Here is a 27,959-nt window from a genome sequence, read left to right on the forward strand (position 1 = left end):
CTCGTGTAACTGCTGGTAAATAACATTATAATTGATATTTTAATTACTTACACAGCGGAGGTAGTTTTCAGGTAGTTTTATTTTGAAGGGTTGGTGAATTCTACGGAAGTGAAGATGTTTTGTTGCGGTGGGGGAAGCACAGGCCAGGGAGAGTCACACACGCTTGAAAAATGGCGGAAACGTGCTCCGTGTTCATGCGACTTCCAGCAGCGGTTCAAAACGGTGCCTCCTAAGCCTTGTCCTGTTTTTGTGTGCATGCGTGAGTAAAAACCTTGCGTGCATCGCGCACTTTAGCGAGTTGCACATTTCGGCATTTTGTTAAAATAGGTAGGATCTGTTTATTCGGTTGACTCGTTTTACGTCTCCTTCCTGTTGAATATGCTACACTGAAAGTTAAATAGAGGTGTTGAGTTCTTTGTGCTGCCATATTTAAAGATAATATTAGCAAAGCGTACAATCTCGCTCTCTCGCTCTCTTTTTTAAGTATTCACTTGTGCGTTTAACTTAATAACGGGTAACGAAGTAGCGTCGGATTATGTTGTGCTGCTTCTGTGCCTTGAGAAAAATAATAATCTGTTTTTTCAGTTGTCTAGGTGTGTCACTTAATGTGTAAGGCTGTGGGTTAAAAGAGGCATGCAAGATGGAAAACGGTATGTATCACAGAGGTATGCAACGTCTTTGTGAATAGATACTGACCTATGCTGATCTATACTGGTCTGTTGCCTGCCCCCTCAGATACAGTGGAGTGCTCCACCTCTGGCCACATCAAGCAAGTCATCAGCCAAGCAGTCACTGAAGAATCCCAAGTCGAGGCTTTCCATTGTAGTCACTGTGTGCTGATCTTCGAATCCAAGGTGTACCTTTTTGAACACCTTTACAAGGTGCATGGCCTCAATACAGAAATTTCTCTCAGAGAGGCTGGTTTATCCCCTGGGACTGACAAAGCCAACACAGAGAGCAGCAGTTCAGGAGATAATTTTAAATGCCAGAGGTGTGATTTTAAAGCTTGTAGTTGGGATGGTTTAAGTGAACACGAGGAACTGTGTCACAAAACTTCAGAAAATCCTAACGTGTCAGGAGGTGTCATCATTTCAGAAAACCTCGACAGCACTTTAAGTGTCATTTCAGCAAACCAGAACAATGAAGCTGCAGGAACATCGGAAGATCCATCAGTTCTTTCAGATATTTCTACCTCAGAAGCAAACTGCACATTAAAGGACCTGAAAATTTTGCAGGAATCTCCTTCAAGCTCCTGTCCAAACAGTAGTGGTGTGTTTAAAGTCACAGCAAAGTCTGTGATAGATATCACCGGAAGTAAGTCGTACCCTTTTTTGCACACTGACTTGACTACTGATTTGACTAAAACTCCGGAACAATTCAGAAAGGAAACTGTTCCTGACAGTGCTGTGAAGAGATCCAGTGGTAAAAGTTTAAAAGGTCATCCTGTCAAAAAAGCCAAGTTGGATAACGAAGAGATGCTCACGGAAAATGAAAATAGACAACAGTCATCCAGCAGCGAAGTCAGCGAAGATGAAGACGAGGCAGACGCGGCAAAAGTGTATTCTTGTAAACATTGTGACTACAGCGACGTGGGCATCAGGCGAATTTCTGCCCATTATCAAAGTGACCACCCTTATATCAGATACAATTCTGTCTACATTCAGGACGCAAGTGATCACAGTGCCACCTTTCGTTGCTTGGAGTGTCCAGTTGAGTTTTTAAGCACAGCTGACCTCAAGAGGCACTACTTGGAAAATCATCCAGATGCCCCAGATGTATTTGCCATGAAATCATGTGGCCTCAGTTTGGTTTTCAAATGCTTTCTTTGTAAATTTACTATCAATCTATTGAAGTCTTTGAAAGAACATTACAAGGCAAAGCATGCAACATATGAAGTGGAGAATTCCTTATTGTTCTGCAGATATTCAATGTCTGAATGCCAAGAGGAATCGTCTCAGCTGAGTCTAGATGTTCACTACCAAAAAAGCCACCCAGATGAAGTAATCACATTAGATAAAATCAAACAGTCCACTTGTCCCACATCACATGCAGCATCAGAGATGACATCTGAGAAGTGTTCAGATTCTGTGATTGTAGTAGATCATTCAGAGACCACACCAGAAGCCTGTAAGAATCGTTCAGAATCTTCCCAAACCACGAAAGGGGAATCTTCGAAGTTTCCAACAAAATCCAGTAATGAAATTACTACTGGACTGGACATTTCCTCATCCAGTTTACCAAATGAAACATTTTACTGCCAGTTCTGCAGTTACACAAGTACCAAGGTTAAGAGTATCCTTGGTCATCACTATGCAAAACATTCTATGGATGCACCAATAGGTACTGATGATGTCCTAGGGTACAGTGCTGAGATGCAGAAACGTCAGAGTGAATCTAAGATGTCAAAAAGTCCTTCATCTTCCCAATTTAATACTAGTAAACAAGTGAAGATGTGTAGGGAAAAAGAAGATCTGTATAAGGAGGATTACACAGCAGATGCCTCAGAAACAGGAGAGAGACAGAACAAGTCCTACGCATGTCCAGAAAACTTGTTTTACTGCCACAAATGCAACTTTGGAAATCCATCTGTAAAAGGAGTAATTAACCATCAGGCTAAGGTTCATCGAAAGTGTAATTCCAGCACTAAGTGTGTTCTTGAATATACAGCTTTAATCCATGATGAAATCAGGAAAGCAAATGCAAAGGATTCCTCTTCTTCCCGTCTACCTCCTCCTATAATAAATGAAGGTGAAGAAAAAGCATTTTTTTGCCACTTTTGTAACTACAGGCATAGTACTTTGGATCGGGTAATGCACCATTACAGCAGAATACATCATGGATTTAAGGCGAAGACTTCAGAAGTCCTTCTGCATACATCTAAGATCCACAATCAGGCACAGAAATCTCTTCTAACATCCACTCAAAATGAAGAAGCTGCTCAGGAAATCCTCAAGCTGAAAATGAAAAAGAAAAAAACAAGGAAGCATTCAAAGTCTTTGGTCATTTCAGCAACACCCTCAGTGACAACCCCACACAGAAAGAGGTCCCTGAACTGTTACGCATGCGCATACAAAACTGACGTGATATATGCTCTGAAGACGCATTTAAGGAAAATTCACAAAGTAAAGCGTACAGTCACAGATATTTTAAGATATTATTTTAGACAAGGATTATTAGAGCCCGGCTATTATTGTGAATTCTGTGTTTTCAGACATGAAAAAGCTGCAGCAGTTTATGAGCACTACGAGGAACGCCACCTAGGACGTGTCCCCTGCGTTGAGTATGTAAGTTTTCAGTTATATGTCGGTCCTGGAATGGTCCATTGTAAAAAGAAGAAGCCTGATCTAGAGCAGAGTGGAGGCAATGGCACTGAAAACAGATTGCTATCCCAAAGATACGGACAAAATAGAGCTGGTTTGTCTTGCAAAAGATGCTCTTTTAAATCTAAATCTTTGTCAGATCTGGCACACCATTACCGAATGGTTCATCCTTTGAGTGCAAAACTTTCCAAGAAAACAAGCGCAAGCTGGCGGGTGGAAGACCAAAGTGACAGACCCGGCTCATTGTCCTCCAAAGTGTTCAAGTGCCTTTACTGCTCTGCAAATTTTAATAGCAAAAAGGGTCTCCACACTCACTGTGGATTGAAACACCCGGAAGCTGTAATTGAAAGATATGAACAAGAACAAAAACCAGAACAGCAGCTCCAAAAATGTCTGCATAAGACATTGAAGTCTAGCATAACAGCAGAAAAAAGCAGCAACAAACAGTTGTACAAGTGCCAGATGTGCACCTATAAAGGACGATATCAATACCTCCAGCGCCACTACAAAAATACTCACAAATTGGATGCAGTCAGTATTTACAAACTTCTTGAGAAATATAATAAGCGTAAATGGAACTCTCCCAGCAACGTACTTAAATCAGGCAACAGCACAAAGGTTAAATGTTTGAAATGTCCAGAATTAACATTCAAGTCGTCGCAGCTGCTCATTGACCACTATAGTACTTTTCACCGCTCAGAGTGGAAATTGGACTTTACTGTGTTGTCACTAGGATCGAAGACAATGAAAACCACAGGGGTTTACAAATGTGACCACTGCAACACACAATTAAATGGGATTAGAAAGTTGTGTTATCACATGGATCGCCACAGAGCAAGGATGCTAAAGAAGGCCAAGGCTGCGCAGAGAAAGGAGTCGCTTATTAGCACAACACTAGAGCAAGAATCCAGCGAGGTAAGTTGACGCTGTAATTCCTGTCTATGCTCTTTGTCTTCTGATCTACTCGTGTTATTTGACCATTACTGTGATTTTTTTTTTTTTTTTTTTTTTTTTTTTTCCCAGCCCTGCAGGCAAGATGAAATGACCACATTGGAAACTGTGAACGAGGTTAATCGTTGGAACGGGACACGAGTACAGAGCGCCGCTACATCAGAACTCTCTGATGTACAGCAGCCAGAACTAGAATCGAATGGAGACAAACACACGTGTAAACAGTGCGGCCGGATGTTTATGTCATTGAAAGGCTTGCATTCCCATGAGCACAGCCACGCAGCCATCAAGAAACTGGACAATAGCTCCACATCTGGATTAAAACACAAGTAAGAACTTTGGGCTTTTTTTATTGTTAAAAACTAAACTAAAAAAAAGTATTGATAATAGACAAATTTAAGCTCATATATTAAAGCAGTCACACCATTTTGCCACGCTTTTTTCTTCTTCTTCTTCTTGTGGGCTCACTTAAAAAGTAACATAGCCAAATGGAAATTTTAACAGTTGGTCTTGTTTAGTCTGAAAAAGTACAGTGCCTATCTGGGTATTGGAAAACCTTTGCAGAAAAGCTTCTTTATCTCAAGATTTAAAAAAAATATATATATATATTTTTTTATGTAAATATTAGGGCTGCTCAATTAATCGAATTTTAATCACGATTACGATCTGGGCTTTAAACAATCATTAAAAATGACTGAGCCGATTATTAGCCCCTCCCTCGTGCTTTACTCTCGCGCTGCTCCGTGTGGCAAATCGAGCGCACCTCTCTGCATTTCGAACACGTGTCACAACAATTAAGAGGACCCGAGGGAAGCTCCGAAAGCTAAGCAGAAGTTATTTGGAGAGGAGAGTGACTGCTGTTGGTTGAAAAGAGAGGTAAAAAAAAACTTCAGTGGTGTGGAAACATGGGTTGGCGGAGTCAGACGTGGATCAAGTAGACATAGTGTGTAAACTTTGCTACAGTGTCGTAGCTGCACCACAGAGCAACACTGCAAAGTTCACTAAACATAGATGTTTACATTTTTCATTTATTTTTTATATTGCAAACATTTGCACTGTTATCAGTATTTGCACACTATTTTATATTATTTTTTGACAATCTTTAAAGTCATTATTCAATACATTGTTATTGTTAAATAAATATCGTCAAATAATCGAGATCTCAATTTCAGTGAAAATAATTGTGATTATAATTTTTGCCATAATCGAGCAGCCCTAGTAAATATTCGTTTTCACATTTGTTTTAAATGTTGCATTTATTCTCGCATTTGCATTCAGGATGAGTAATAATTGATACTTTTAATTCTGCATCATCACACATGCGCAGGATCTGACTAGTTTCTATAGTCAGGTGACATAATGCATTCCTGGTTTGCCTCAAGGAGGAGACACAAATCCCTTTGGGGTGGCATCGGGAAGAGAACCTGGCATAAAAGTGTGCTAAATCAAACATGCCGCGCTATCTGCTGTTTGGACCCTTTTTGAAGAAGAAGCTTCTTTTATTCAAATTTAGACATTGTTGTCAATTATTTTAAATGTATGGGAATAACTTGGATGAGTTTTATGAGGTATTTGACTTGACAGACATCTTGAATTTGTCATTTCTACTCATTACTCAACACGAGTTGTCACCAAACACCGACAGATTTGCAATGTTATCACTGATTTCTCCTGTTGTCATTAGGAAAACTCTGGAAATGCACATGGAGACGGGTCACTCTACCTGCCAGTCAAAGCCTACTCATCAGAAGGACCTCTGCTGCCCTTTCTGTCTGTACCAAACTAAGAACAAGAACAACATGATTGATCACATTGTCTTGCATCGTGGTATGTTGGAGCATTTGCAGGATTTGTAGGAACGTGTTCTGCTTTCCGATACCTGACGCTGTCACATAAGCATTCCCTTTTTTCCTTTTTTTTTTCTTTACAGGGGAACGTGTAGTGCCAATAGAGGTTCGTCGCCCCAAGCTGTCACGTTGCCATCAAGGCATCATCTTTGGGTCAAAAAAGGTATTCTCTTTAACTGATGGGCGGACGGTGCTTTTGTTCTACACACTGCTGTCATAACCATGAAGATCTAGAAAATCAAGAGAAAATGAAGTTGAATGAAGAATTAAGTTATTTAAGCCTATAAAAAATGTAAACAGCAATTAGATGTCAGATGTCAACATGTCTGGTATTTGAAGGGAGTAGCCAACGAAAGAGAGTGGGAGCATACATCCTAAAAATATGAATAGATATATAAATTAACATAAAGAATTCATCAGAATGACATTTTTAAATGTCAACCATGCATCTTGCTTAGTAGCACTGCATCACTTTCACAAGCTACATATAGACAGTGGACTTACTTTTGCAAAAGAATGGTTTTATTCACATATCACATTGGCTACAGAGACATTGGCACTGGGCCATTTGATTCCTTTAGTCTGAATGTTTTTGTAGTCCAAAAACTTTGCCACAAATCGGTTTAATATTGATTAAGGTTGCACCTAATGGAGTGATGCAGTGCATATCCTACCCCAATTCCTTGGCTATTAAAAAGTGCTACATTTACAGGGATTAAACCATAAGTAATGTCAAAGATGGACATGGACAACTACTGTGACACGATCCGTTGGTTTCTGAAATTGTGTTTTGATGCCCCAAGATTAGCATTTTCACCACAACCATCTTAGTTTCAAAGTAGGGCTGGGCGATATGGCCTAAAATCCATATCACGGTATAATTTGAAGCATGTGCGGTAACGATATATATCAGGATATATTCTTTTCTTCTGTATAACGTATTTTACACACTATAAGGCACACTTAAAATCCTTTAATTTTCTCAAAAATCGACAGTGTGCCTTATGTATGAATTCTGGTTGTGCTTACTGACCTCAAACCGATTTTGTGTTACACGGTGCGTAGAAATCAAAAAATGTTTTAGTACGACTTTGGAGAGCTATGAAAGCGCACCGCTTGATGGATTGCCGGAGCATTACGGCTGCCGTAGTCAGGAGCCTTGCGGAGTAATCCAAAACTCCGTCCACTTCAGGTCCCAAAGTCAAACACTGCAGCGTCACTGAGAGTTACAAACTATCGCAATTCTTTCATCTTTAATAAAATGATCAGCGTTTCTGCTCTACCAGGTGTAACAATTAAGTTTAACATCCAGGCATCCATGAAAACAGAATCTATTAAATTGAATGGAGTTAGAAGTTAGCAGGAAATTTGCTCGCTAGCTTCCACCTAAACATCATATAGCATGTTCTGACTGAGAGATTTCTGAAAAAATTTAAATGTACAGCTCTGCTATCACTTCCAACATAAATGAAGACAGAAAACTAAACAACAATGACATTTGTAAGGTTACTGAAGTTGGGCTAGCTGGTATATAATGATGTCCTACGTGATTGCTAGCGACACAGCTACGTTAGCATAACATTAGCACAGTGAAGCTGAAGGATGAATGCCAACTTTTTAACGTGAGGGTTTCTAGTGGTTAGGGACAAATGCAATTGCATGGCAGGATGCTGTAAACGGACCAAACTTCAGTCAGGAGAACAACTGAGATAATCCATCCACAATACGAGGTTAGTCATTAATATACTGCAACAACATGGGAATATAGCAGCTGCGAGAGAATTCAGCATTAACAGTGGGGCAAAAAAGTATTTAGTCAGCCACCGATTGTGCAAGTTCCCCCACCTAAAATGATGACAGAGGTCAGTAATTTGCACCAGAGGTACACTTCAACTGTGAGAGACAGAATGTGAAAAAAAAAAATCCATGAATCCACATGGTAGGATTTGTAAAGAATTTATTCGTAAATCAGGGTGGAAAATAAGTATTTGGTCAATAACAAAAATACAACTCAATACTTTGTAACATAACCTTTGTTGGCAATAACAGAGGTCAAACGTTTACTATAGGTCTTTACCAGGTTTGCACACACAGTAGCTGGTATTTTGGCCCATTCCTCCATGTAGATCTTCTCGAGAGCAGTGATGTCTTGGGGCTGTCGCCGAGCAACACGGACTTTCAACTCCCGCCACAGATTTTCTATGGGGTTGAGGTCTGGAGACTGGCTAGGCCACTCCAGGACTTTCAAATGCTTCTTACGGAGCCACTCCTTTGTTGCCCGGGCGGTGTGTTTTGGATCATTGTCATGTTGGAAGACCCAGCCTCGTTTCATCTTCAAAGTTCTCACTGATGGAAGGAGGTTTTGGCTCAAAATCTCACGATACATGGCCCCATTCATTCTGTCCTTAACACGGATCAGTCGTCCTGTCCCCTTGGCAGAAAAACAGCCCCATAGCATGATGTTTCCACCCCCATGCTTCACAGTAGGTATGGTGTTCTTGGGATGCAACTCAATATTCTTCTTCCCCCAAACACGACAAGTTGAGTTTATACCAAAAAGTTCTACTTTGGTTTCATCTGACCACATGACATTCTCCCAATCCTCTGCTGTATCATCCATGTGCTCTCTGGCAAACTTCAGACGGGCCTGGACATGCACTGGCTTCAGCAGCGGAACACGTCTGGCACTGCGGGATTTGATTCCCTGCCGTTGTAGTGTGTTACTGATGGTGACCTTTGTTACTTTGGTCCCAGCTCTCTGCAGGTCATTCACCAGGTCCCCCCGTGTGGTTCTGGGATCTTTGCTCACCGTTCTCATGATCATTTTGACCCCACGGGATGAGATCTTGCGTGGAGCCCCAGATCGAGGGAGATTATCAGTGGTCTTGTATGTCTTCCATTTTCTGATGATTGCTCCCACAGTTGATTTTTTTCACACTAAGCTGCTTGCCTATTGTAGATTCACTCTTCCCAGTCTGGTGCAGGTCTACAATACTTTTCCTGGTGTCCTTCGAAAGCTCTTTGGTCTTGGCCATGGCGGCGTTTGGAGTCTGACTGTTTGAGGCTGTGGACAGGTGTCTTTTATACAGATGATGAGTTCAAACAGGTGCCATTCATGCAGGTAACGAGTGGGGGACTGTTACGTCCCTCTGCAGCTTTTAATCGTCTCAGTGTTTTCAGCTGGTGCTAATTGGCCACACCTAGTCAGGTGTGGATAAAAGCATACCTGAGGCAAGCTTTCCGGCAGTGCACTAGTCTTTGCCTTGGTGGCACCAGCCATTTTAGCCAACCTGGTTTTCCATTTTAGGATGAAACCTCTTCTCACCCACACTCTGTTATTCATCTCCTTTTTTTTATGTTGCGGCTTTTGAGCCGGGTCGTAACATAAGTGGTGGCACGTCCGGGGTATTTGGACATTTTAGTGGAGACTGAATGTCAGTTTGTTTTGCTTTTAAGTGGGTGAGTGATGGTGGTCACTGTAATTGTGCAAACTCCCTTTAGTAAGTGTGTTTCAGCTGGGTGGCTGTGCTGCCCTTCCATCGAAGCACTTGTTTGTTGTTTTGCCTTATTGTTTTAGTTTATTGTGTTTGGTGGCTATCCTGGGTGGGGGTACGCTTCAGAGTTTGGTAGGAGACTATATCTCTGGTCTGCTGCCTGCTCTCGAGTTCGCGTTTAAAGTTGCCTCGAGCCTGGTACACCACTGAAGACTAGGGTAGGTAAAGTTAGGGTTTTGTTGTTTTTAGTGTTTTAGGCTGGGAGTTGCACATAGTAAATCAGTGGCACCAAACTTGGTAGGAGGTTTGAGACCATTCTTGATTATGGTCTGTAGCTGAGGCAGGTAGGCTGTTTTTAAGTTGGCATTGTGTGCACACCCTGTGTGTGCATATGTCAGTGTGGATGGATGCTAATGAGATCCTTGTGAGGTGAGTGTTTTGTGCTGTGACCTTTAGTGTTGTGGGGAATATGGCTATTTTGTTGGATCACTTGTGAGTGTTGTTGGCCAGGTGATGGCAATAACACTGTGGGGTGCTGAGCCACCCTTGATGTGATCATTGTGTGGCCATAGCTCTCCATTTTGTGGTTGGTCACTAGTGTGCTTGATTTACTGAACTTCTTGGATTAAAGTAACTTGTTGTGGTATAGGGCCACTTGTATGTGACTGTTTGTGTGGTGGAGACAACAGATCACTTAGTTGTGATTATTTGTTGCTACTTTTGGTTTTGTGTTGTAGCAGATCAGGTAATAATTTTGGGTTTGACTGTTGTGCTCCTTTGTGTTGGTCACATGTTACTTTTTGTCTGTTCAGTGTGGCAACTTCAAATCCTCATGCCCATCCATGCTTAGAGATGCCAACTATAACGTGAACACTGTGCTTCTGTTAGCTTTAACTTTTATTCCAGGTTTGTGGGTCAAGGAACTGAAGGCTTCAGAGGGGCTTTTAATAAATTTAAGGGTCCTAGAGGAACCCTTTTAAGGGAGGAGGTGTTACGTCCCTCTGCAGCTTTTAATCGTCTCAGTGTTTTCAGCTGGTGCTAATTGGCCACACCTAGTCAGGTGTGGATAAAAGCATACCTGAGGCAAGCTTTCCGGCAGTGCACTAGTCTTTGCCTTGGTGGCACCAGCCATTTTAGCCAACCTGGTTTTCCATTTTAGGATGAAACCTCTTCTCACCCACACTCTGTTATTCATCTCCTTTTTTTTATGTTGCGGCTTTTGAGCCGGGTCGTAACAGGGACAAAAAAGCTTCTTACAGAAGACGTTACAGGTCTGTGAGAGCCAGAGATTTTCCTTGTTTGAGGTGACCAAATACTTCCACCCTAATTTACGAATAAATTCTTTACACATCCTACCATGTGAATTCATGGATTTTTTTTTTTTCACATTCTGTCTCTCACAGTTGAAGTGTACCTCTGGTGCAAATTACTGACCTCTGTCATCATTTTAAGTGGGGGAACTTGCACAATCGGTGGCTGACTAAATACTTTTTTGCCCCACTGAATGAATCAATGGGACGGAAGTGGAGGCGTGGAGTTTTTGGCTATCCCCATATTCCAAAAGTACTTTGTCTCTTTGCTATTACTGTCGCTCAGTAAAAATTGCAGATGATGTTGTTTTTAGTCGCTGCAATGCTTTCAACCAAAACAGGCGCAGCTTGATGACACCATCAACATACGCTATCGCGGTAGAGCGGTATAGTCAAAATCTCTACCGTTAGCCAAATTTATATAGTTTCTACCGTATACCGTTTATACCGCCCACTTCTATTTCAAAGAATAAGATGTGGTGAGAAGGAGAGGGGCTGACAGTGAAACTGCTATCTCTATGCAGTAAGCAGACAAAAGATAATCCAACATTTTTAAGCAATTTAAACATGATTTGCAAAATAGTTGTAGTAATGTTTTATTCAGTATGCTTCCAAAATCAGTGACTAAGCCCATAAACTCACAAGGAAAGTGTTTACTATGTCATGTCTGTCTTCCCATAAACTATAGGACTGGGAGTCTTATCTCAACCCCATAACTCCAAGTGTATTATATTGGATAAATGAGTTTTTGAGGCTTCTACATCATCAGTGCCCCACCCCAATATAATGTGATGGAAAAGTGTATCATAATTTGGACCTTGATTCTGTCTATGCAGGTCATGAAGAATCATGAACTCGTAGGTCAGGGGAGCCTTGATCAGCTGGAGGCAAGCGTTGATAATGTGCCAGTAACAGAAGAAGAAGAGGAACATTTGTCTAACATGGACCAGCTAGATAAAGACAGAGGAGATGTAGAAATGGAGGACCTTTTTGCAGACTGTGATGAGGTTCCACAAGCTGAGAACCTGGAAGAAAACTATACCACAGAGAAAAGTGCACTCCAGATCAGGGAATGCCAGGAAACCAACGGAGAAAGTCCTGGCGAGACTTCCGAATCAGACATTCAACATGAAAATGCCAAACCAAACTCTACTGTCCAACAAGAGCTGCAAAAACAAGCGGAGCTTGTGCTGCTAGAGACTGCAAGAGAACAGGAGACAGGAAAAGTGGAACAAAGTGGAACAGAAGTGAAAATTACAGATACCCCATGTGAGGATTACGGCAATCCAGAGGAAGAGAGGCAGACAAATGAAAACCAAGCCCAACCTGAATTCACAGAATCTGGAGACAAACAACAAATGGAGACAGGAAATGTGGAACAAAGTGTAACAGAAGTGAAATCTACAGATACCCCATGTGAGGATTACGGCGATCCAGAGGAAGAGAGGCAGACAAATGAAAACCAAGCCCAACCTGAATTCACAGAATCTGGAGACAAACAACAAATGGAGACAGGAAATGTGGAACAAAGTGTAACAGAAGTGAAAATTACAGATACCCCGTGTGAGGATTACGGCAATCCAGAGGAAGAGAGACAGACATATGAAAACCAAGCCCAACCTGAATTCACAGAATCTGGAGACAAACAACAAATGGAGACAGGAAATGTGGAACAAAGTGTAACAGAAGTGAAAATTACAGATACCCCATGTGAGGATTACGGCAATCCAGAGGAAGAGAGACAGACATATGAAAACCAAGCCCAACCTGAATTCACAGAATCTGGAGACAAACAACAAATGGAGACAGGAAATGTGGAACAAAGTGTAACAGAAGTGAAATCTACAGATACCCCATGTGAGGATTACGGCGATCCAGAGGAAGAGAGGCAGACAAATGAAAACCAAGCCCAACCTGAATTCACAGAATCTGGAGACAAACAACAAATGGAGACAGGAAATGTGGAACAAAGTGTAACAGAAGTGAAAATTACAGATACCCCATGTGAGGATTACGGCGATCCAGAGGAAGTGAGGCAGACAAATGAAAACCAAGCCCAACCTGAATTCACAGAATCTGGAGACAAACAACAAATGGAGACAGGAAATGTGGAACAAAGTGTAACAGAAGTGAAATCTACAGATACCCCATGTGAGGACTACGGCGATCCAGAGGAAGAGAGGCAGACAAATGAAAACCAAGCCCAACCTGAATTCACAGAATCTGGAGACAAACAACAAATGGAGACAGGAAATGTGGAACAAAGTGTAACAGAAGTGAAAATTACAGATACCCCGTGTGAGGATTACGGCGATCCAGAGGAAGAGAGGCAGACAAATGAAAACCAAGCCCAACCTGAATTCACAGAATCTGGAGACAAACAACAAATGGAGACAGGAAATGTGGAACAAAGTGTAACAGAAGTGAAAATTACAGATACCCCGTGTGAGGATTACGGCAATCCAGAGGAAGAGAGACAGACATATGAAAACCAAGCCCAACCTGAATTCACAGAATCTGGAGACAAACAACAAATGGAGACAGGAAATGTGGAACAAAGTGTAACAGAAGTGAAAATTACAGATACCCCATGTGAGGATTACGGCAATCCAGAGGAAGAGAGACAGACATATGAAAACCAAGCCCAACCTGAATTCACAGAATCTGGAGACAAACAACAAATGGAGACAGGAAATGTGGAACAAAGTGTAACAGAAGTGAAAATTACAGATACCCCATGTGAGGATTACGGCAATCCAGAGGAAGAGAGACAGACATATGAAAACCAAGCCCAACCTGAATTCACAGAATCTGGAGACAAACAACAAATGGAGACAGGAAATGTGGAACAAAGTGTAACAGAAGTGAAATCTACAGATACCCCATGTGAGGATTACGGCAATCCAGAGGAAGAGAGACAGACATATGAAAACCAAGCCCAACCTGAATTCACAGAATCTGGAGACAAACAACAAATGGAGACAGGAAATGTGGAACAAAGTGTAACAGAAGTGAAATCTACAGATACCCCATGTGAGGATTACGGCGATCCAGAGGAAGAGAGGCAGACAAATGAAAACCAAGCCCAACCTGAATTCACAGAATCTGGAGACAAACAACAAATGGAGACAGGAAATGTGGAACAAAGTGTAACAGAAGTGAAATCTACAGATACCCCATGTGAGGATTACGGCAATCCAGAGGAAGAGAGACAGACATATGAAAACCAAGCCCAACCTGAATTCACAGAATCTGGAGACAAACAACAAATGGAGACAGGAAATGTGGAACAAAGTGTAACAGAAGTGAAAATTACAGATACCCCATGTGAGGATTACGGCGATCCAGAGGAAGAGAGACAGACATATGAAAACCAAGCCCAACCTGAATTCACAGAATCTGGAGACAAACAACAAATGGAGACAGAAAATGATTTCAAAGTGGATGAAGAAACACCAGCTCAAAAGCAAGACGTTAAAGCACTTGAGCATAAAACACTGAACATTGAGGCAAAGGTAGAAGATGACATACTGCGTCATATCTTACAGTTGGCCAATGATGACAGCAAGATGCATAACAAGGCAGATGAGGGTAAAACGGTCAAGATGGAGAAGGGCACTGAGGCAAGTGATATCCCATTAGCTGAAGAGAGCAACTTCCCTTTGTTCCAGAATCCAAAGAATCAAGTTGGTATAGAGGCAAATTCAGCCTTAACAAAGCTAAATATTGCACATGTAAATAACACGAGGACAGAGGAGAGTTTAAAAATTGAAAGACATATGTTAACCCTCCCGCCCACTTGTGCACAACTTAAGATGATCACCGGTGATATTTTAGGTGTCTCGTTTACAAAATTAAAGCAGGAAGAAGTGCACACTCAGCAAAGCAGTGAACAGGAACCTAAACCTTGCACAGAAATACCAGTACTTGAGAAAGAATGTCTGAAGAAGGAAGTGCACTCTCCTGAATGCTTCAAGGAGGAAGAAGAGAAAGGTCCTTTCGAGCAGAAGCAAAACCAAGAATCTGAGATGCTCACAGAAGACGAGGAACGACACCAAGATCAGGCGCCTGGTGACCACGACGGGATGAAGGATGATGATTGTCTGCAAGAGCCTGAAGGTAAAAAGAAATTATGAGTGAATTGAAATATTAGTTTTTGTGCATTTTTGTAAGCAAAATGCAGAAGCAGTGTGGAAAAACTAAATCTTTGCGTCTATAGGATGTAAGAAGGTAAGTAACAGCCAGATGCTACAATCATCAGCAAGTATGGTGACCTCTGTAAAAACAAATTGTCTGGCAGTTCATTGATCTGATTCACATGTGTGATAAAACAATGCACAAGGTGAAGATGCTCAGACAAACCAAAGAAATATATGTAGAAGAGCTACATCTGAGACTCTAAAGGCTTCAATAGCGATGTCTAGCGATACTGCAAAGCATCACGTTTGGAGAAAACCAAACAGGATAACAGCACAAGCTGTTCACCTCCACACTTGCCTTTGTTCTACTCGTGTGCTGTGTAGATCACAGCTGTATCCACACCTGGGCATTTGTTATGCAGATGTTGTGGCAAACCTTCTGGCACCTACTTATACAGTACAGGGAATAGGGCTGCCACAATTAGTCGACTAGTCACGATTACGTCGACTATCAAAATCATCGACGACTGATTTAATAGTCGACGCGTCGTTTGAAGCTTTGTAAGATCACAAAAGACGCAGGAATAAGTAGTAGGATTTAAGAGTGTAATAACGGACTGATACAGAAGATGGCAGCACTGCATGTACAAGGATGCCAGCTGCCGTTAAACCCCGAAGAAGAAGAAGAAGCAGTGTCCCAGAATTCATAGCGCAGCCCAGCTCAAACGGCGGCAGCTAGTTAGTTTTAATATTACTCTTATTATTCTTTCTGGGTCACAAAATAAAGGTTTAACATATGTTCAGGCGAGAATGTAGCTGTGTAAACCTCAAATATCTGCTCAGTTTATCAAGACACCACATATTTTCAAAAGCGCTCCGACGTTTTCGGAGACGTCTGTTACCCACTAGCTCGATAGCGAGCCGGGGGCTAGGCTCACTAGTGCCCTGAGACCCACCGCTGTCTTTCGCTACTCAGGTTAAACATATATAAGTCACTTAGATAACTTAACAATGTTATTGTTTAGCTTTTTTTAGTATTTTATTTGTTCCTGAGTAAATCAGTTTGGGTGAGATTAAAGTTATAGTTTTTACATAGCTGAATAAACGTCAAGCAGACAGCTGATTATCAGAAGTGTGAGATTCTCGAGAATATACTCCAGTGTCCTGTTATATTTTAGATAGCAAGGAGTTTATTAAACTTCACCAAAACAATCTGCAAATTTCATTAAAATTTAATAAACTACCATCTTGTCTTTATTTTTAGTTGGCACAGACCTTAAACACTTAAAGCTGTAAGCTAATGATAGTTATATAAGAGCAGATGCTGCTGGTGCAATAAGATGTACTTTTACGTCCAGTGGACGCATGATCTGATTAGTCGACTAATTGCAAAAATAATCTTTGACTAGTCGACTATCAAAATAATCGTTTGTGGCAGCCCTAACAGGGAATACTACCTGCACGAACCAGTCATCATCAGGTATTAATCTTGATTTCACTCTGCCATTACAAATTACATAAACATATGGGACAGTTTTCATGCTATATCCTCCGAACCTTTCGTAAGTGAATATTCTCTAGGGTGTACAGATGTATGAATCAAGCCTGTTCAGAGTTAGGATGTTGTATAAAATATAAATAATGCAGCATGCAGTGATTTGTATGGTATCTCTATGGTATTTATTTTAAAAAAATATTTAAAACCCCTCTCTCTTCTATAACAAGTTACAGAAAGTTGGCACCTTTAAAAAGAATGAGGACCTGTGACCAGAGCAGTACATTTTTGGATACTTTAAGAAGGTGCAGTTCATGCTTAGCACATATTTCAAAATCAAGTATCCGTGATGGTATCCAGGCATCGATTACCTTCAAAGGTATCACTAATGCTTAATAGTATCTACTAGGTTTAGAACAACAGAGACAACGGCTTTTTTAAGAAAGATCATATTTACATAAGAAAGAACACATTTGCATCATGAAATTAGAAATATAACAATGTAGAACATAAAATCGTCATTTGAATTTAGTACCAAATCACAAAAGTGAGGTCTTTAAGTTGTAAGGCAATGACCCTACAGTATTAGAGAGAAAACCACAACAATCAGATGATACCCTATGGGCAAAGCACTTGGTGATGGTGGGAAGGTAACCCTCCCTTTTAACAGGAAGAAGCCTCCAGGGAGGGACAGATGTCTGCCACAACGGTTGGGAGATGAGGTGAAACTCCTGAGCAATTTATCTTGCTCAGTTATATAAGCTATGTTCTGATCTTTGATAGGATTAGAACACAGCACAGTCCCTTCAGTTTTCAAACGCGTACAGGGTTGTAAACACAGTGGCAAAAATGTTCCTAATCACACTTTTGTGAAATATGTCAAACTCAAAGCGACCATGTGTTTTTCAATAAAACAATCTCTGTTGCTTGAAGCATTCAACCACATCACGTGGTTTTAGCAGCCTGTTGACTTTGTTTCGTTTCCAAGAATTGTTATGTTGTTGCCTAACCTTTCAGATGCCGTTTCCAAGAATCAACTTTGTGTGATCACAGCTCTAGAACAGCTAATGTACTAAAAAGACTCTGATATGAATGTCAGAGGCCATTTCTTCACCATTATAGATGAACTCTTAGCCTAAGTTAGACATAATGTTTTTACATCTAAAGTAAAAACATTATATGTATACAGATATCCTATTTAATCACAGCAATATCTCTTTCACTTTCAGACTGTTCTTGGCAGTGTCCACTTTGATGCTGCTCACCCAGAGAATCACCTCTGTGTCTTTGGACCTTCAGGAGAAACGAGTCGTACTGACACCATCCAAAAGGCAGACTTGTGTCACGCTTCTCCCTCTAATCAGCTACATCCTCAATTTTACCACACTGCTTGGTGGTCCTTTGGATTCCTATGGACAATTCATTACTCTAATGGAGGGGATCAACCTCACCTCGCCACCCAGTCCTCTAGGTGTAGTTTTCCTAAAGCTGATGCAAGTATTAATGCTAGAGTGGGTTAGATTTTATCTTGTCTTTTTTCTGAAACATCTTATCCATGATTTCAACCCTGGCATCCTCTATGGCAGTGGTTCCCAAACTTTTTTTGCTGGGCCCCCCTTTGTTTTACAGAAAAGTGTTCTTCGCCCCCTCCCCCTTGCTCGCGCACTCACACACGCACGCACGCACTAACACATCCTCCAACCACACACACCCACACCCACGCACGCACGCACTAACACATCCTCCAACCACACACACCCACACCCACGCACGCAGGCACTAACACATCCTCCAACCACACACACCCATATTTTGCTCAATTGCGGTTTATTTCACACCTCAAACATTTAGTAAACAATTGAGCAAATACAAGTAATCTGCAGGTAGTAAGCAGGGTTTTAATAGTTTTGCAATTTTCATTAGTTTTTATTTTATATTTAGTTTTGACTTCAGATTTTCAATTTTATATCAGTTTTAATTAGTTTTTACCAATTGTTTGCTAGTTTAGTTTTTATTTTTTCTGAAAATCCTTATTTTCAGTTTAGTTTTGATTAGTTTCAGTTATAGTTTTAGTTGTGTTTGCAATAATTAAGTGTAACAAAATCCCAGTTTCATCATATCAGTCATTCTCTTCTGCTTATCCTTGAGTATGTTGCGATTCCAGCTACCATCGGGATGCATCACGCTGCCTTGCCTGGGGTTAGCTTCTGTTTTCTGGGGATGAGGGTTGAGTGTGCTCCCTTACATTCTCAAGGTAAGCTAGGTTAGCCTTCTTGTGTGAGCTTTTCAAGTGCACTTTAAGGTTTGTGGGAATTTTTTCCCCTTTAGAAATGTCCCTCATAATTTGTCTCTTTCCACTACAAGACACTTGCTTTATCCAAAACAGTCGTATTCAAAGTAATCCCAAATTGGAATCTGGCGCTTTCTCCTGACATGATTCTGCGCGTGGACGGAGCAGCAACACAGACGACTCGACTAACGTACTGCCACCTGCTGGCATAATTAGACAGCAAAAAAAATCTGGAAACTAAACTTCATTTTCACCCTTGACTATTGTATGACACGCACACATCAATGAAAACTAAATACAGTTTTGCTATAAATGCAGTTAATTTTTATTAGTTTTGTGAACACTCATTACAGTTTTAGTTAGTTTTCCTTTTTTTGTTTTTATTTTTATTTCCATTAACGAAAATGTTTTTTCACTTCTAGTTTTCATTATTTCGTTAGTTTTCGTTAGCAATAATAACCTTGGTAGTAAGAAAATAAACTACTAACTCTTTTACACTACGTCCACGCCTACACTGGTATTTTTGAAAACGCAGCTGTTTCGTCCACACGTAAATGGTGTTTCAAATCACCGAAAACTGAGATTTTTTTTTTTTAAACTCATTTTTTGTGTTTATGTGTGGACGAGGAATACAGAGTTCGTCATGCAACATTAAAGGCATGCGCCTTTATTCATGTCAGGCTGTGGGCAATGTTATTGTTTACATGAGAGGAATTGCAGAATGGCAGCTATTCAGATTAACAGTATTTTGTCTCCATCTTCAGGTTTTACATGCTTACATATAAACACGCAGTTACTGTCCCTCCATTTAGAAAGGCAGAGGCGTCACGGTGTAATTATTTTACATGTAGTTGTTTTTTTCCTGTGTAATATTCAACATTGCTATCAATAAATTTTTCCAAAAAAAATGCCTCTGTGCCAAATGGGTTTAAAAACATAAACAACTGTGGGATGCTGTTTGTCCGTGATTTAGATGGGGGGGAACAAATCGTGGCAGTATCAGCCTGGTGTTATTTGTATCCCGCTGTAACTTTGCTGTATAAAGAGCTAACATCTCCAAAATGTCAGGAGTAGTTAGTCATTACAACAAATGTTTGAACTAAAAATCAAGAATGTGGGATACTGTTTGTCCGTGATTTGGAGAGCCCAGCGCTGCTCCTGACGAAGGGAAAACCAATTCTGCAGGGGAGACCTACCTTGGACTTGTGCAGGTGAAACCAAAGGGAAGTTATGCTTCACTGTATTTTCTAGTCTTTGGCTTAGAATGAAGTTGGTTTGGAAACATATTCAGCTATGCTTCAGCCCCTGCTTTGCGTTTGTGTGGGCGCCGTGCTAGCAGTGTCCAAGCTTTGTTTTTTCCCCTTTTCATGCTCAACCTGATTCAATTGCTGTGGTGGGATCTTAAGAAACTTTTGCATAAACAAATGCCTGCAAATATCAAGCTGAAGCAACACTGTAAAGAAGAGTGGGCCGAAATTCCTCTACAACAATGTAAGGAACTGATAAACTCATAGAGAAAATGATTAAGTTATTGCAACTAAACATACCTTCTATATTGGAAGATGTACTTAGATGTACTTAGTTTTTTTCACTGGACATTCATTTACATCCAGTCCAGTGAAAAACTAAGTTCAAGGTTCTTTATTATTTGTAACTATGCATGTGACAAATAATAAAGAACCTTGAACCTTGAACTTAGTTTTTCACTGGACTGGATGTAAATGAATTCTCTTTAAAATTTGTTTAAAAGTTTTAGAGTACTGAAACATCATGGGTGAGAGCAGTCTCATGTTGCAAAAGCACTAAAAAGAACCAGTAAAGTCTGCAGATCTACATGCCGACTCTCACCAAAGTCCTATAATTAATAACTGGAAGTGGTTTCTGACACATAAGCACAGGTAAAGTGGGTAAATGCTGCCTGGCCAGAATAAAAACAAAGAGCACCAATGTCAACCAGTGACTTATGAAGGATGTCGCGCAAAGACCCAGATATTTATGTGTTTTATGGACCAAAACAAAGTAATGAGGCCGCTGGCGTACAGTACATTCATCAGGTAGGAGGAATCATACTGCTCCCTGGTGGTCAAACTTATTGCAGCAATTTCAATTTAGATTTGCTGGCATTTTTGAAAATACATAAGTTGTTAAAAGAGTGTGTTATGATATTTTGATACCACGGTAAGCATTTACAGGATATTGTTTTATACAGGAAAACTGTTACTCAATAAGGCCAATCTACTAGTTGTTTTTCTCTTTCTCTGTGACCCAAGAATTAATGTGTAAGACTTACAGGCTGGTACCTCAAGGTCGAAAACACCACAGAGATGAGACCACTTCCTTACTCCCATCCTCCCTTTTTCTTTATCTCCTGGAAAAGGCTCGTTAAAGGCTAGGTGGTTTGTTTCAGAATTCACTGATGAAAGAACTCTGTATTCTATGTCTAGGAGTGTATTTTGCTGGGATGATCATAAATTATAGCTGAACTGATAAACTACACACAGGATACTTCTTTGCTCAGAAGGCAGGAAGACGTTTCCTTATTTGGTCTGTACCGGTTTGAACTGGGAAAGCTGACACACGAACCTTTTTTTTCATCTATATAAACTGCTGTGTATCAAATAAACCTTTGAGTCGATTGGGAAGGCAACCTAAAGCAGTCTCTGTTTTCTTGTTCTCCCAAGCTGCTCCCGAGCTCGTACTAACACGCTGAATGGCATACCTGAGTGTTACTTTAAATAATTAGGAATCTTAGAAGGAAAGGACAGAACTCTGCTTATCGCTCACGCCACGGAGGAAACCCGGGAAGGCAATTTCCTTCAATCTTGGTGTCAGAAGTGGGATGCTGACAGAAGGTAAATATGCGTCTTTCATATTTATATAAAGACCTATTATACCTCTCTCAGTGATCGATCCATAAAAAAACGGGATATGCTGACGAAGTTTCACTTAGTGATCCAGAGAGATACACTGACTGACTTCCTCAGTCCCCGAATAAAGAAACGGGATATGCTGACGAAGTTTCACTTAGTGATCCAGAGAGATACACTGACTGACTTCCACAGTCCCCGAATAAAGTAAATTAACCCTTGTGTGGTGTTGGTGGACACAGGAAGTTGCCTGTTGTCTTGAATATTTTAAGTTGCTCACTCAGAAAGAGTGACACAGGAAGTTGCCTGTTGTCTTAAATACTTCTCGTTAAGTGAGAAGTTGCTCACCAAAGAGTGACACAGGAAGTTGCCTGTTGTCTTAAATACTTCTCGTTAAGTGAGAAGTTGCTCACCAAAGAGTGACAAAGTTGAACGGGTCTCACAGACCCGATTACCATACAAGGGTTAAAAGCAGTAAATTAAAAGCAGAAAGACACAGGAAGTTGCCTGTTGTTTTACGAGAAGTTGCTCGTTAAGCGAGAAGTTGCTCGCTAAGTGAGAGTTGCTCACACAAACAAAAAATTGCTAGCAATAAATTTAAAGTGACCTCAGCTGTGCCGCAGCGAAAATACTAACCTAAATCCTCCTAGCGTGTAAACCCCTCTGGAAATCACTGAACATGGGTCAGAATAATTCAAAGACCACAGACAGGTCCGATAAAAAATCTAAAGTACCTGTAAAACCAAAAATTAATAAAATACAAAATAAAGTCTCAAATAACGGCTCAGTACAACTCCCATTTCCGGTTACGTGTAACCTACGTCCGCGAATCGGTGAAGACGTCCATGATCACGTATCCAGAACATGCGGGAGTGCTTATGTGACTGACTTTGTTTACAACTTAAGAAGTTCAATGCATTCTAATTTCTTTTCGGAGCCTTATCCCGAACGATTATCGCCAGAAAACAGGTCAGTAGAAATGTTGAATATCATTTGTGATAAGAAAAGTAGTCTGCTTAAAAAGTCCTGTAGAAAATATATGACAGAATGCCGCGACGTGATGCATCAAATGTTACCGCTATGGACAAAAGGAGGGTAAATAATGACAAAGTCGCCGATTTCTTTAAGAATCTAAAGAAATTCCTGCTAACAATGTCCAGAGACAAAATTGACTTAAATGCAGTAACTATGTGTAAACAGAAGCCTGATGAATCTATCCTAGTATTCATAAAACGCTTTATGCACTGTTGGACAAGCTAGAGGTGCAAATTCAGCTCAGTTTTCCAGCAGCCGCAGACACCCAAGGCAAAAATGAATTTGTGTATTTCATTTAACATAAAGGGTGAAATGTTTGCTGACACTGATAACAGCTTATGTTTTCTCTGCCCTATGTACCGACATGATGGAGAAGGAACATCCTCTGTGTCAGCTGGACCCTCAGCAGAGAATGAACTCAACATCCTTTTTGTCCGGTACTCTATGTCACACACTGTGCCAAAAAAAAAACGTGTACAGACGCCACTAACAGGTAATCCCATGACTGGGAGCCACACTTTTGTTTCTCTAAGGTCAAACAGTGATTTTGTCACATAACTCAGACATAGTTTATGACATAACTACACCATGTCGTCACATAGATCTAACCTACCCTATCCACTGTACTATTTCTGCAGTTACATTGCCAGCTGAATACCAGAATATGACATTGTGGTCTAAAAGTGAGAATGATATAGGATTTATTGACTGTACACTTTATCACGTACACCTATTAAAACACATCAAGCTAGTATATGTCAAGCAACATCCCCTTTCCACGGAAAAAGCCGCAGCTCTAGATGTCATCATAGGAGATTTATTGACTACAGGAGTAATAAAGCCCACACTCCTGTCAATCCTGTGCCAAAGCCTAACAAACCTGGCGTATGGCGTTTCATACAAGACTTAAGGCAAATTAATGCAGTCAACATTCCTCTGCCACCTCTCGTTTCAGATGTTCACAGCATATTGACATGCATTGCATACACATTTTACCGTGGTGGATTTATGCTCCGCTCCTTTTTCTCAGTACCTGTGACACACAGCCGTTATTTGCATTCACACATAGAAATAAGCAGTACACTTGGACTCGTTTGCCCCAAGGCATGATAGACAGCTCTGCTGCTTTCTCAATGGTGCTTCACTCCTCCAGGGCTGCACCCTGATCCACATGTGGATGACCTCCTCCTCTGTGCTGAAAGTGAAAAACTATGTCAAACTGCTACACACATGCTTATCCAGCACCTCCAAAAGACTGGCCACAAAGCATCAGCAAAGAAAATGCAGTACTGTCAGACTTCTGTTCAATATTTGGGATTCACACTGTCTCACGGAAAACGTTCCATGACTGCAGACAGGGTCAAAGCTGTGACCTCTGTCCCTCGTCCCACTACACAGGAGGAAATGTCGTCCTTCTTAGGCATGGTGAACTATTGCAGACAGTGGATACCAGACTGTTCTTTTCATGACCACATTCTGCGTGACTGTTGTAAAAAAAGACAAGCCTCCTCGAATACTGTGGTCCACAGAAATGACTGCCTCTTTCAATGCATTACAGGGAGTGCTGACCTCCGCCACTCAAAGGTGCTGCCTGAATTGTTCGGGAATGCCGGCCTGCCTGAGGGCAGTAGCAGCTTGCTCTATCATGATAAGGGACTGCGAGAAGCTCACACTCTCACATGACACTATTCTACACACCAATCACCAGGTCACGACCATTGTAGCAAACATAACTAAACAACATATGCAAATCTCACTATAAAAGCGAGCAGCACACCTGATTCGCCAGCACATTTATTGATCCTATGCTGTGTTCTTCTGACCGACAGGATGGCTCAGACAGGCTTGATGATCATGACTGCATGACACGTATACAGGAATCCACAGCACCACGTCCAGATTTAGAGCAAACACCTATCCCAGACTCAGCCACGGTTTATGTGGACGGGTCCTGTTCAAGGCCGAATGACAACTCATTTCTTTGTGGCTATTCAGTGGTAACAGTGCCTGACATCATACTAGAGGCTCACTCATTACCATTTCACTCAGCACAAAAAGCAGAGCTCATGGCTTTAATACGCGCCTGTGAGCTACATTTGGATAAGCATGTGACAATTTACGCACACAGCCGCTATGCATTTGGCGTTGTGCATGACTTTGGCACATTGTGGAGACAGAGAGGATTTAGATCTGCTGATGGTAAATAAATTGCTAAATTCTGATTTTGTTCAAAGACTTTTTCAGGCTATACAGCTGCCATCGGCCATTGCAGTTGTAAAAACGAAAGGACACAGTACAGCTGACACAGACGAAGCAACAGGTAATGCCTTAGCAGACGTGACAGCCAAGGCTGCAGCTGCATCACAGCTCCCACCGCCGCAGGAAGTATTATCTGTGCCCCTACAGCTGCCATTTGTTACACTCCCAGACTATTTAGACACAAATGTTGATTTAAAATTCATACAAGAGCAAGCCTCTGCATGTGATTACACCTATTGGGAGAATAATGACTGTACCTTAGATGACAGAGATGGCTTATACAAAATCTTAAGGGTTTGATTGCCCTCCCATCTTCCCTGCTGCCAGTCCTTGTCCGACATTTTCACTGTGTGAGTCATGTCGGACAAAGAGGGGTAATAGGGGCAATAAAATCAAGATTTGTAATTGAGAAAACATGACATGCAGTAAAAAGCATATTAGCAACCTGTCTAACATGTGCACGAACTAATGTAGGAAGACCAAAAGCAAAACATCAGCATTTACCATAACCAGATTTTCCATTTCATACATTACAAATTGATTTTACACATATGCCAGCACAAGGAAGCATCAAGTACTTACTGGTAATAGTGGATCAATTTAGTAAATGAGTAGAAGCTTATCCAACCTCAAAAGAAACTGCAGAAGTAGTCTGTCAAAAGTTGAGCAATGAAATAATACCCAGATTCGGAATACCTCAGCAGATTAACAGTGATAGAGGATCTTCATTCACATTAGAAGTAATTCAAAAGTGTGCTAAAACTTTAATGACCTGGGTCAAATTACTTACTCAAGTCCTGTGTGAGATTAGAATGACTCAATCTGAAGTAACCAAATTATTTCCATTTGAAATAAGACTATTTCCAAGACCATGGTCAGCTTCCAGAGGGGCACCGCTAGTAGAAGGTGATGTATATTGCATTGTCCACTGATGTTCACAACCTGGTAGAAAAACTGAATAATAACTATCAGAAAGTTTGTCTCTCTCAGCTTTTCCCCTCCACAGTTCCACCAGTGGAGACAAGGAGACGCATGTTGGAGAAGCCACTAAAACCAAGGACTCTCTGGGAGGCCGCGCGTGTTCCAGCCCCAGACTGTACTGGCAGTGACGAAGAACCAGCATCCTCACAGACGGACAACCTCAGTGGATTCATGCCAGCAGGGTTAAGACCAGCCCAATCGGACCATCTCAGGCGTCGGATCAAGCAGACGACATCTCCGGCGAGCCAGCGCCCGGAACTAGAGCAAATAAACACACGGGTAGATGACATCTCCGGCGAGCCAGCGCCAGGATCCAATTTACACACACACACAATCACTGATTAAGACACAACGTCTGAAAGAACAACAACAAGGTACTCAAACATCCAGCAGGAACAGAAAGCCAAAAGTACCACATGATGTCTAACCTGATAAAGCCAGACTCATTTCATCCTGATAATGGAGAAAATGAAATGCCCATTGTCATCATACGACGCTTATTCAATGTCTCTCGAACCTGGGACCAGGCCAGGAGACAACTGAAGAACTGTTTTTCTTATATATTGTCTTATATATTTAGGTTATTTATTATATCTATCGCATTAACCTTAGGATTTCTCTTTGCTATTTTGTATTGTAAACTGCAACCATGTTCACATTTCTGCAGGTCATATTTTGCTGACTATACCTCATGCTCCATTTTGCAAGACACCTACTTAATGCACTCCTCACGCTCCCTAAAATCAGTAAATAGCAACATAGACGCCACTAATAAACCATCTTATGCGCCCTCTAGAACAGGAGCTAACGCCTGGTATGAAAATGCCAGAACAGCCGCTCGTGATTTAGGAAACAGTAACTGTTATGTCTGTTCAAAGGCTAATCCAGAACAGGTAATAGTAGGATACCCCATATCCGGTTTCCCCCTCACTGAGGGACTAGAGAAAATCAGCGGAGATAATGCTCTCTTTAAAAACGCTTTACAGTTGACTCTGAGCCCTCTCGACTGCTTACTTAGACACACACACACACACGAACTAACCCTGAGACTCCATTAGGCGAATTATTGAAGTTATCTAATGACACCGCAGGGACCTGCGCCCCAATGAAACGCCCTAAGAATAGGTTAAAACCCTCACTGCCCTTAGGACAGATCCCTCTCCATTTTAATACTAGTATGATATGTCTGCGCAGACTAAAGTTAACTGGCCCAGACACACACATAGATTATACAAAGGATAACTATACATTCTTCTCTGACTCCCCAGGTGCACGCTGTAATGAGACATGGCTAGCTGTCTCTGTGGCTGAAGTTGTATCATATCTGGAGGAACACACACACAGTTCAAGTTCGAGCAGAGAATCGATCATTGTTCCCCCAGACGGTGTCTTAAATGACACTGACTGGGGGGAGTTAGTTCCCAATAATACCCTTAGATTAGCTTTACCTGTTAATTGGACCGGTACCTGTGGTCTAGTAACCGTTGATGTATGCTGTACTTTCATTCCCAATAATACTGCTCCTAACGGTTCATTCACACAAGCTATGAATAGACTTGAAGCATTGCAGATAGAACTAATTGCCAATACAGGTCACGGTCAGTGGCTACATAAGTGGCTACAGGACACGTTTGGAAGATGGAAGGAACTAATTGTAGCCTTTGTAACCGTTGCAGCATGTTTTTGATGATTATTGTCTGTTGTGTGGTACCCTGTGTACGTTCAATGATAACCCGTATAGCTACTAGTACAGCTACTTCAATGTATTTGCAATTGGCACAAATTGACCCAGATTATGTGTCAGATGTCATCAATGATGTTCCTGATGTGTATATTGAACATTAGGTTGTGAACTATTACATTTTATGATTTGCTTTTTATATTATGTTATTACATTTGTGATTTTTCCTTTCTATTTGAGTTATTATTTTTAAAAAATAATAAAAGAGGGGAACTGTTATGATATTTTGA

The 27,959-nt window shown here is 41.1% G+C and overlaps 1 protein-coding gene across 5 annotated transcripts; it reads left to right on the top strand.

Moving 5' to 3' along the window:
• Positions 1–112: 112 nt before the first annotated feature.
• On the top strand, positions 113–18,315 carry LOC145432448 (uncharacterized). 5 transcript variants are annotated; one of them, XM_080309383.1, is made up of 8 exons: positions 113–259; positions 586–650; positions 736–4,235; positions 4,344–4,600; positions 5,956–6,098; positions 6,202–6,281; positions 11,759–15,041; positions 17,786–18,315. In XM_080309383.1, exons 2-8 carry the CDS (start codon positions 641–643, stop codon positions 17,809–17,811), a joined length of 7,299 nt encoding a protein of 2,432 aa, XP_080165509.1. In that variant the 5' UTR covers positions 113–259; positions 586–640; the 3' UTR covers positions 17,812–18,315. The 5 variants fall into 5 exon arrangements, with proteins under 5 accessions (XP_080165509.1, XP_080165513.1, XP_080165510.1 ...); XM_080309384.1 differs by having other exon boundaries at positions 135–222; XM_080309385.1 differs by having other exon boundaries at positions 156–327.
• The last annotated feature ends 9,644 nt before the right edge of the window (positions 18,316–27,959 follow it).

This window comes from Astatotilapia calliptera, chromosome 12 (genome assembly GCF_964374335.1).
Source record: "Astatotilapia calliptera chromosome 12, fAstCal68.1, whole genome shotgun sequence".
Classification (NCBI taxonomy): Eukaryota; Metazoa; Chordata; class Actinopteri; order Cichliformes; family Cichlidae; genus Astatotilapia; species Astatotilapia calliptera.

Bases quoted from the DNA above. Each gene is read 5' to 3' on its own strand.
- LOC145432448 (XM_080309383.1), top strand. The intron at 4,236-4,343 runs GTAAGTTGACGC...TTTTTTTCCCAG, and splicing joins TAGAGCAAGAATCCAGCGAG to CCCTGCAGGCAAGATGAAAT. The intron at 4,601-5,955 runs GTAAGAACTTTG...TGTTGTCATTAG, and splicing joins ACATCTGGATTAAAACACAA to GAAAACTCTGGAAATGCACA.